This window comes from Eretmochelys imbricata, chromosome 28 (genome assembly GCF_965152235.1).
Source record: "Eretmochelys imbricata isolate rEreImb1 chromosome 28, rEreImb1.hap1, whole genome shotgun sequence".
Lineage (NCBI taxonomy): Eukaryota > Metazoa > Chordata > Testudines > Cheloniidae > Eretmochelys > Eretmochelys imbricata.
Window position 1 is genome coordinate 3,652,228 of NC_135599.1, and position 11,025 is coordinate 3,663,252.

Genomic DNA, 11,025 nt, shown 5'->3' on the forward strand with positions numbered 1-11,025 from the left:
TGATCCCCCTGCTGCAGGAGTGTGCTGCCCTGGGGACGGTGTCAGGGGGAATCCCCCCCTAAGGGGCTCCTTTGGTCCTGGTCTTTTCCAGTATTTAATTCACCCTCTGTTGCTGGGAGGGTTTGAACGTGTCTCCGTGGGTTTAGTCCTGGGGTGCGGGGGGTGAAGGGAAGGACAGGGGCATGGTCTGTGCAGCAATATGGGGATTGAGCATGTTCCCAGCATGGCAGAAACTAGCATGTCTGTCTGCAGGGAAAGAGCCTGGGGGAAGCATGATGTGAAATGAAGTAAAGCCAGTTCTGAAACCTGCACAACTGCCCTTCTCGCCCTGCCGGGCTGCAGAATGACGCCCACGTCTCGCTCCAGCTCATCCCATCCTCCCACGGGACAGGGGAGAGAAATGGCTGCTGTGAAGCCAGCTCAGGTAGGGGTTATTGGGGGGGCGGGGGTCCTGGTGGGTTCCTGCTGGAGGGAGAGGGGAAGTAAATACTGAATGGGTGGCAACTTCTGGGGAATGAGGTCTGCAGGGAGCAGGGACTACCCTGGGTGAAGAAAGGGAAGGGGACAGAGTGTGACAAACCTGCTGGGATTTGTTTAACCTGGGCCTAGATTCTAGGAACAAATGCTTGGGTGTTGGGGGAGAAAATTCCCTAATTTATGAAACAGGAAATAGAGAAACCAACCCCCTGGGCAGGGCTGGGAAAACTGACCAGACTTCCAGTGCTGAACCCTCAACCTGCGAGCCAGAGGCTGGTGTGACATGGAAAGGGGGCACCCACCAGGGAGGTGTAGGGAAGATGCCCCAGCCACTCACATCCAGCTGCTGGAAGTGAGGAAGGTTTTGGGATTCCTACCATGGGACTGTATCAGCCTCTGACTAGTAGGTGTGTGGCTCTCTCTTTGTGCTCTCACAGTGATGCGTCACGGCTGTTCTCAGCAGTATGGGGATGGGACTCTGCTGACTGTCTCTCTCTCAGAGCTTCCGTTTGATTGGCTCCTTTCCCCCATGAATCATGGGGTTGTGACTGGGGCAGCAGGTACTGACTGTTGGACTCTTTCTCTTTCAGGGGCCGGTGACCTTCGAGGAGGTGGCTGTGTATTTCACCAGGGAAGAGTGGGCTCTGCTGGACCCTGCTCAGAGAGCCCTCTACAGAGACGTCATGCAGGAGAACTATGAGAATGTGACCTCACTGGGTAAGAATTCCCGTCCCCTCAGTTCTTAGAAGGGGAAATGAAAAGTTAACGTTCATGCCACCCCCACAATGCCACCTCTGCTCTGCCCTGTTTCAGCGTCATCCCAACATGGAATCATAGAAATGGAAGGGACCTCAAGAGGTCATCTAGTCCAGTCACCTGCACTCAAGGCAGGAATAGGTATTATATAGACCATGCCTGAGAGGTGTTTGTCCAGCCTGCTCTTAAAAATCCCCGATGATGGAAATTCCACAACTTCCCCAGGCAATTTATTCCAGTGCTTAACCACTCTGACAGTTAGGAAGTTTTTCCTAATGTCCAACCTAAACTGCACTTGCTGCAATTTAAGCCCATTGCTTCTTGTCCTATCCTCAGAGGTTAAGAAGTACAATTTTTCGTCTTCCTCCTTGTAACAACCTTTTATTTATTTGAAAACTGTGATCATGCCCCCTCTCAGTCTTCTCCTCTCCAGACTAAACAACCCCAATTTTTTCAATCTTCCCTCATAGGTCATGTTTTCTAGACCTTTCATCATTTTTGTTTTTCTTCTCTGGACTTTCTCCAAGTTGTCCACATCTTTCCTGAAAGGTGGTGCCCAGAAGTGGACACAGTACTCCAGCTGAGGCCTAATCAGTGTGGAGTAGAGTGGATGAATTACTTCTCGTGTCTTGCTTACAGTACTCCTGCTAATACATCCCAGAATGATGTTTCCTTTTTTTTCAACACTGTTACACTGTTGACTCATATTTAGCTTGTGATCCACTATAATCCTCAGATCCCTTTCCGCAGTACTCCTTCCTAGGCAGTCATTTCCCATTTTGTATTTGTGCAACTGATTGTTCCTTCCTAAGTGGAGTACTTTGCATTTGTCCTTATTGAATTTCATCCTATTTACTTCAGATCATTTCTCCAGTTTGTCCAGATCATTTTAATTCTATCCTCCAAAGCACTTGGAACCCCTCCCCGTTTGGTATCGTCCGCAAACTTTATAAGTGTACTCTCTATGCCATTATCTAAATCGTTGATGAAGATATTGAACAGAACTGGACCCAGAACTGATCCTTGCGGAACCCCACTCGTTATGCCGTTCCAGCAGGACACTGAACCACTGGTAACTACTCTCTGGGAATGATTTCCCAACCAGTTATGCACCCACCTTATAGTAGCTCCATGCCAGTGACACACACTAGTGCTCTGCCCTCCCCTGTTACAGAACGCTCTGGGAACAGAGCAGTACAGCAGAAAGTCTAACAGCTTCTCTTAGCTAAGATAATAGTCGGGTTCATCTCTATCCTAGCAAACAGACGCTTCCTACTCCTGGCCTGCACTCCCGCACTGAACTTCCTGCACGCAAACCATCTGAGACTTGCACAGTGTTACCACCCCTTTGCCCTCAACCTGACTTTTCCTTTTGAGTCACTGCCTTCACTTACCCCTCACTAAGCCTCACAGATCACTAGACCATATGCTATCCAAGTGCTGACAATCCCTATGACATAAGCACACCCTTGGGCACCTTTACTGACAAAGCCTACAACACTCAGCACGGAAATGAGGCAGAATTGGTCCCCCAAGTTTCACACGCACCTCTCTTCAGAGCACAGCCACAGCTCTGCCCAGCTGTTCCAACCAATCCCTCCTTCATCCAGTGACAGCTACAGCTGACCCCGTGCACACAGCTGGAGGGCATGCAGAGAAATGCTGGGATTTCCATCTGTGAACACAACACAAACACTGACAGGTTCTCTTAGTCTTTCCTCATATCGATTATAGGTTCATAGATTTTAAGGCTGATGTGATATTAGGTCATTTACTCTGACGTCCTTTATAACACAGACCATAGAATTTCCTCCCGTGACTGCTGCATTGAGCTGAATACCTGAATTCCTGTGGCAGTTTGTTAAGCTTTGCACCGCCCACACAGAACCATTCTCAGTGGTTCTTGCCAGCTGCAGGGTTAAGGGTTGCGTGCAACTTTAAGGTTGCATTGGAGGGGTGGCGTTTACATTAACTTTTCTTTTCCTGGTTTGCAGAGATTTAAGTTTAGTCACCGTCCATATGGTGCAAGTCAGGAGACAGCACTGGGCAACCTTAACTCTGCAGTAATGTAGCTTATGAGCATTTAGTTTCCTGTTTTAAAAAATGGACGCTTTTGCCACTATAGCTGTGTCTATAATTGAGCTTTGCCAGCAGAGCTATGTTGGATGGTGTACATGTGTGTGCGTGCACTTTTTCACAGCCTTAAGCAACAGAGCTGGACTGGCAAAGCTTTTAAGAGCAAACCAGGTCAGAGTCTGCACATGGATTTTAGAGCCCTTGAAAATATGCCTCTTAACTCAGAAATGTTGGCATCAGAGGGCAAAACTTCCAAGAGGAACTCCTGCAGGACACAAGAAAAATGCACAGCACACATTGTCTGATAGGTATCAGTGCTGGGGTCTCACTCAAACTCATGGGTGGAGCTCAGGTTCAAAGGCTGCAGCATGTTCTCTTGAGCCAATGAATTACAGTGAGGGTACATTGCTGGAAACCCTCTGGCTGTTAAGAAGAGCCTTAGGCCTGGTCTCCACTACAGAGCTAGGTCAACATAAGGTAGCTTCAGTTGACCCAAGTCTGTAAGCATCTACACTAAAATGTAGTACCCACCAATGTTACTTACCCATTACACCGACTTAATAACTCCACCTCCACGAGAGACATAGCCCGTATGTCTATGTAGTTAGGTCAATGCAGTGTCAATGTAGACGCCGTGTTGCTTATGTCGACTGCTGCTGCCCTTTAGAAACCATCCCACAATCCCCCATGCTGGCAGTTAAATCGGTACAAGCGCTCCTGGTGAGAACGCGCACCACTGACATGAGGAGTGTAGTGCGCACGTGTAAAACCGATTCAGTTACTGTGGTGGTTCTACGTCAACTTAATTCTCTAGGGTAGACTTGCCCTTAGTCTTGCTGCCTTTCATGGGCCTTTCAGGCTCTCTGACTCTTCCCTTTTTCTCGTGCCAATCTGAAATTCCAGCCTCTGCAGTTTATTAGCTTTTTCTATACGGCTTCCCCAAGGAGGTATTGGGTGCCATGGACTAGCAGAGATAAATGCCAAGGGACTGAGATCTCTTGGTGGAAAATTACAACCATAGTTTCAGCCCCAGGTTTGTGCAAGACCGTGTTATAGGAGCCAGCTGATAATGTGAAAAGCTGCTTTGGGGAGGGCTGTATCTCAGCAAACTCTTCATCAGGAAACACCCCATATTTGGGCCATTAATCCTGCTCAGCATCCCCATGATAAGCAGAAAATTTCAAGAGATTCTTAGTAAGAAAAGGGATGTTAGACCAATTAGAATAGCTGACCGTTATGCAGATGTATATTGAATGTTGAACTTTAGCTATGGTAGAACTGGTGGTCTGCTATAATAACTTCCCAAATGTGAGAAGGATTTGGTGTGACAGTCGGGGGGGTGCCGAATCATTGGATAGGAGACAGTGGGAGGTTCCTTCCTTGGGAGTAGGTGATGCGGGTCTGGTGCATGAACATTACTGGGACAGGAATATGGGTCTGCAGAGTCCCAGATGGATGGCGGTTCTGTGCCACCACCGGGCAGCCTTGACAGAGCTGCTGGCAATGCACATACTGGGAGACCAGTCACTGCAGGAAGTGTCGCCCGCATGAGAGATGACTGGCAGCTCTTCCCGTGACCTCTGATCCAGGAACCTTCCCATTTAAACCTGGAAAACCGGGAAGTCCTCTGTGCAGCAAGGCAGATCCCTGACCTGTTGCTGAGAGAGACCACGACTTGTTCCTGGTCCTTGCCTTGTCACCCTGCTCTATGCGTCCTGGTGTTTTCAGCCAGACTCTGGCATCTGATTTTGGCTTGACCACGTAGGCCTGACCACTTATGGTTCTCACCACTGGACCTCACTTTTCATGCCCCAGGTGCTGTTAGCAATAGACGCACTCCAACCTTTGAGCTCTCCGAAGGTCTCCCTGGACTGTCCAGCCCCCTGGACACTCCTCATGTTGACAGATTCGCTGCTCCCGAAGAAGCACTGCATCGCAGCTTACCAGTTACCCCTCAGATCACGACGCCATTTAACTCATGGCACTCACATGTATTTCTAGTGAAAATAAGTGAAAGCTTATTTAACCAAGGATAGAGATTCAAGTGGTAGCAAGTAGAAGTCTTGGAAACAAATGGTTACACATCAAGTAAAATCATAACACGCTTTCTAGAATCTAGACTTGCCTACCTAACTAGATCCTTTCATATTATAGAGCAAAACCTATGAAAGTCCCTCCAGCATTTTACAGCCAGGTTTGGCTGTGATCCTCCTGTCATGAGACAAGTCATGCTGTCAGTTTGCTTCCATGGCAGAAGATGCAGAGTGTATCTCTGCACCCGCAAATGTCCCCCCACATGCCATTGTCTTCACTCGTAACAGGATCCTGCTCTTTATTTTTTCCCTGTAAATTTTCCTCTCTTTAAGATTTCACAATCTCTTCAATTAGCATTTCGCTGAGTGTACAAACAGGCCCCCATTGTGAGACATACAGTGCCCAGTATGCATCTGACTGGGCAGAGAGAGAAAAGTTTGTTACCTCCTGGTTGAAAATAACCTGTTTCAGTCTTTACAAACATAATTTCCAGTATAGATACAAAACTTCTTAAATGTTCTCCTTACACCTCCTCCTTCTCCAATCACTGCATTGGAGTGTCCTTAGAATGATCCACCTCACCCCCATTCCAACTTTCTGTTTGTTTTCCACGGAGCTCTGTCCTTGGTCCCTTTTTTTTCTTCCTCTGCACCTTATTTCTGGGTGATCTCACCCTCACACACACATTCAGCTACCACCATCTCAGTTGCTCTTAGCTCACAGTTCTTTCTCTCTACAACTTAAATCCATTTAGTACACAATTTGAAAAAACATATGAGATGACCAAAACAATGATAAATGAATGATAAAATGAACTAATTGGCTCCATGAAACATGGAGACTCTTCCTTTTCCATCCCCACCTGCAAGAGCCACAGTTTCTCTCTTCCCTGCATGCTCTTTGGATCTTCGAATTTGTCCCTCCTGAAGTTACATGGCCTGATTCTTATTTTTCACTTTCTCCTTTGGCAGAAGAATTAGTCTGTGGCTTCTGAACTATGCCATCTAATTTGCCAGCTTTCTCCACACATGCTGTTTTTTATACTCCCTCCCTTTACACCGGACTCACTAGATTCCCTAATGCCGCAGTATGTGCTTTCCTGACATCTAATGCTGCTGAGATCCTGCATTCAGTGATATCCCTGCCCTTCCTGTTCCTTACTCCACTGAACCCCACCAGCCCATGCTTACTGTTCCCAGCTTCCCCAGGTCTCTTGCATTGTCTCTGGACCTTTTTGTCAGTTAGAAGCAGTGCAAGGGAGACTTCCCCTCTGTCTGGAGTCTTCACTTTCTGGGACATGCAGTTCCATTCTCTTTGTTTTAGGAGCCTCTTTGATAATGAGTGTCTGGCTGTGTGTGCTCCCAGCAAAGATGGGAATAGTTAAATCCCTCATAAGCAGAGTGTTCTGCACCTTTGAGCACCTGGGGAGCTGGCCCTGCAATTTTACTGGTTTAAAATGGACTGGGATTAAACTAATAGAGTGTTTTTTTTATGACAAATGTCCTATGAATTCACCTGATCTCCCTTGTTTTCTTTCCCTTGAGCAGGGTTTTCAGTTTCCAAACCCTGTGTGATCTCCCAGCGGGAAGGAGGGGAAGAGCCGCGGGTCCTGGATCTCCATGGTTCAGAGGAAAACGAGATCCTGAGAAGTCCTTGCACAGGTGAGGAAACATGAAACCAACCCAGAAACTGTAAGTCCCTGAGAGAAACAGCTGGGATTCCCCCTCAGCCTCTGTGAGCTCAGGATAGTCCCCAGCAGGTCTTACTCCTGGCTTCCTACAGATTATGACTGACACCTTGGCAGGAGCTCCCTCCCTTCCTACTGAGCGTGTGGATGGGATGTGGACAGGGCCGGCCTTAGGGAAAATGGCACCATAGGTGAACTTGCATTTTGGTGCCTCTGGCCCCCATGGGTGTGGCACCCCCACATTGCCCCTGTCCCCCATGGGCTCCCCAGGATCCCCACCCTCCCTTCCCCCCAACCCCTGCACTGTGCCCCCTTTGCCCCAAATGCCTGCTCTCCCTCCTGCACCCCAAATCCCTACACCCCCTTTATTCCTAACTTCCGCCCCCCTCCTGCACCCCAGCACCTGCCCCCTCCTATGCCCCTAACCCCTGCACTGTGCCCCCTTCACCCCAACCCCTCCCCCTCTTCCTGCACCCCAGCATCTGCCCCGTCCTGTGCCTTTAACCCCTGCACTGTGTCCCCTTCATCCCAACCCCTGCTCCTCCTGTGCATACCCCTTTCACCTCAACCTCCGCACTCCCCTCCTGCGCCCCAAACCCTGCACTGTGCATACCCCCTTCACCCCAACACCTGCCCCCTCCTGTGCCCCTAACCCCTGCACTGTGTCCCCTTCAGTGCTACCCACTTCACCTCCCTCCTGAGCTCCTAACCTCTGCACTGTGCCCCCTTTGCCCCTAACCCTTGCATCCTCCAGCACCCACTTGGGGAAGCTGACTTGGATGCACAAAGTGGCTAGCATTGCTGCTCACTCCCCCGCTGGACTGCTGCTCCTCCGCCCCCCACCGCCTTAGGGGGCTGGGATGGGGGGAGCAAGGAGCGACATCAGGGCTTCCTACATCCAGGTCACTTTCCCTGCGGGCTGCATACGGTGAGAGCAGGAGAGCAGCAGCTCCTGATGCCTCAGCACAGTCCCGGTAGGGAAGTGACCTGGATGCAGGGACCTCTGCTGTGTGTGTTGAAGGGAGGGTGTAAAGGGGAGTGTGAGTGTGTGCCTGAGTGAGCGCGCTGTCTCTTTAAGAAAGCACTTCAGGTCAGGAGCCTGAGCTAGGCTTGTTCAGACCCACAGATTCCCCTGTCCCATCACCCCAGCTTAGTGGAAATTGGTTACATGGGTGGTGGGGAGGAGGACACCCTGCCATCAATCAGTCCCTGCTACCCCCCTCACAGAGCAGTCAGGAGGACACTCCCAGTCCTGAGTGGCCAGGGATGACTCCAGGGATGAATGGAGGGCAGAGGGGTGGGGGGACAGGCACCCCTACTCCGGAGCTGTCACCTGGTTCCGACGTCTGGTCATCCAACAGCCCCCTGCAGCTCGGGTCTCGCCCCCTCCCCCACGCTGCTGCTTGCCTGCCTGCTGTGATGGCTCCGTCAGCCCAGTGAGCCCCTCGGCAGCAGGTCAGGTGGGAATCCAAACCCTGCACACAGCACCCCCTTGGGCGGGCCACCCATACAGCCCACCCTAAAACCCAGCCCCAGATGTGAAATAGAATTGATCCCCTCCGCTCTCCTCTATGGGGAAGAGTTTGGGGGAATTCAGTCCCTGATTTTTATTTTCTGTCTCTCCAGCTCTTGAGTTTTCTCTCTGCCTTTCCATCCCTAACTCTCAGATTTCCCTTCTATTCTAGCAGGTGATGGGGTGGTGAGTGAGAATGAAGAGCAGAATCCCCACCAGGAAGATGCTGAGCTAGTAGAAGTGCATGGGGCATTACTGCAAAGATCCAAAGGGAATGTGTCCAGCCCCCATGAGCCAGGAACAGCTGGTGAAAGTTACCACAGACCAGAGAGAGAGCAGGGAAACCAGTCAGAGAAGAAAGTGGATAAACCCATTAATTGTCAGGAAACTCACAAGGACCTCAAGGAAACTACATCTCCGGAGAAGATCCTCAGGGAAAAGAGAGAGAATACATGCAGCGAGTGTGGGAAAAACTTCAATTACCGCTCTGCCCTTATTCGACATGAGATAATCCACACAAAAGAGAAACCCTATGAATGCTGTGAGTGTGAGAAAAGCTTCAATCATACCTCAGCCCTTGTTCGACATCAGCGAATACACAGAGGAGACAGACCCTATGAATGCTGTGAGTGCGGGAAAAGCTTCACTCAGAGCTCAGACCTTTCTACCCATCAGCGAATCCATACGGGGGAGAGACCCTATGAATGTGGTGAGTGCGGGAAAAGCTTCAATCATAGCTCAGCCCTTATCTCTCATCAGAGAATCCACACAGGAGAGCGACCCTACGAATGCTGTGAGTGCGGGAAAAGCTTCACTCAGAGATCAGCCCTTATCTCTCATCAGAGAATCCACACGGGAGAGCGACCCTACGAATGCTGCGAGTGCGGGAAAAGCTTCACTCGAAGCTCAAACCTTACTACGCATCAGAGGATCCACACAGGAGAGAGACCCTATGAATGCAGTGATTGTGGGAAAAGTTTCACTGACATCTCCTCCCTTATCTCTCATCAGAGAGTCCACACTGGAGAGAAACCCTATGAATGCTGTGAGTGCGGGAAAAGCTTCTCTCAGAGCTCAACCCTTATTACGCATCACAGAATCCACACAGGAGAGCGACCCTATGAATGCTGTGAGTGTGGAAAAAGCTTCACTCAGAGCTCAGGCCTTCTCTATCACCAGAGAATCCGTAAAGGAGATAAACTCCATAAAAACCTTTTCTAGAGCTGTCAGAAGATTTTTTTTCTTTAGTACTTTTGACAGTTCCCAGGTAGTGACCATTAAGGCTGTTTGCATCTTTTGCACACTGTAGTCCCTCAGCTCTCAAACGTGAATTGCCTACGTTTGAAGCCTGCCCATCTTGGGGTGGATCCTGTGGTCCTTTCTATCAACTCCATTGTCCTGCGAGTCATGGGAGTGTGTGTCCTTTCTACCAGGAATGTCCATTATCCGAGATAAGGGGTGTCTTCAACCAGCTACGTCGAGGTAAAATCTAACTGGGCCTCATCACTATGGTTTCCATGGAGTTAGCTAGCTTGAGTTTGCTTTCCTGATGAAAAAGACAGCTATTCTTGCAGTAAAGACATGGGCCATGGATAGTGAGTTGGGTTATCTAGCACATTTCCTCCTGATCTGACCTAACCACCATCACATTTCCACGTCTAAACAAACCTGGAGATTCACATTTATACTCTTCCTTCCAGTGCAAAGTCATCCAGTTCCTCTTTGAGGACAGATTGCCTCATTGCCAGTTGTTCTCACATTACCCTGGATCGAGTTGAAAAGCAGTTATTTTGCTGATTGTTTTTCTCACTTAAAATATATTTAAATATAACAAAGAGCTGGAGCAGTGTCAGGGAAATAAGTGTCATTTCAGACTCTGACACTGGAAGGAGATGGGGTGACTCAGAGATTCCCTCCTTCCCCATCACCCCAGAACTGTTGCCTCGTGTCTGAGCCATGCAGAGTTCACCCCTTCATATTCCTTCACTTCCCAAAGCATCTGGTGAGGTCATGTTCTTAGCTGTCTGTGCTTGTTAATGGTGCTTGGACATCTTTGATCCTAAATCAGAGTCAGTCTAGCAGGAGATGAGTGTCACAGGCATGGAAGGGGATTTCAAATGGATCCCAACCACACTTCAAATCCCATTTTCTGTCTATTGGCAAAGCCACTTCTAGGCAGTTTGGCTGTTTTTCTCCCCATTGTGAAAATTTTGTAAATAACATTAATAAGACAGACTGAGTGAAGCAGGTTTCAATGGATCATGGGGGAATCTCTCATCCTGATTCTGAGACATCAGATGTAACCTACTCTGGAATTTCCCTTCAAATGAAAATGAAAGTGTCTTCTACCTCGATGTGATATGGGTTTTGTATCTTTCATGAAAGCTCCTTGATCATATAACTGCATGTTGGTTTTGTTTGACAGAATGAGGCTCAGATTTATTGGTCAATTTCAGACAAATGACAATCATTTTTTACTTTA

At 48.9% G+C, this 11,025-nt stretch overlaps 1 protein-coding gene across 1 annotated transcript; it reads left to right on the plus strand.

Moving 5' to 3' along the window:
- Window positions 1-340: 340 nt before the first annotated feature.
- On the plus strand, window positions 341-10,291 carry LOC144258306 (uncharacterized). Its single transcript, XM_077806783.1, has 4 exons — window positions 341-424; window positions 1,068-1,194; window positions 6,891-7,004; window positions 8,716-10,291. The coding sequence occupies exons 1-4, from the start codon at window positions 344-346 to the stop codon at window positions 9,762-9,764; spliced, it is 1,371 nt and encodes a 456-aa protein (XP_077662909.1). The 5' UTR covers window positions 341-343; the 3' UTR covers window positions 9,765-10,291.
- Window positions 10,292-11,025: the final 734 nt, after the last annotated feature.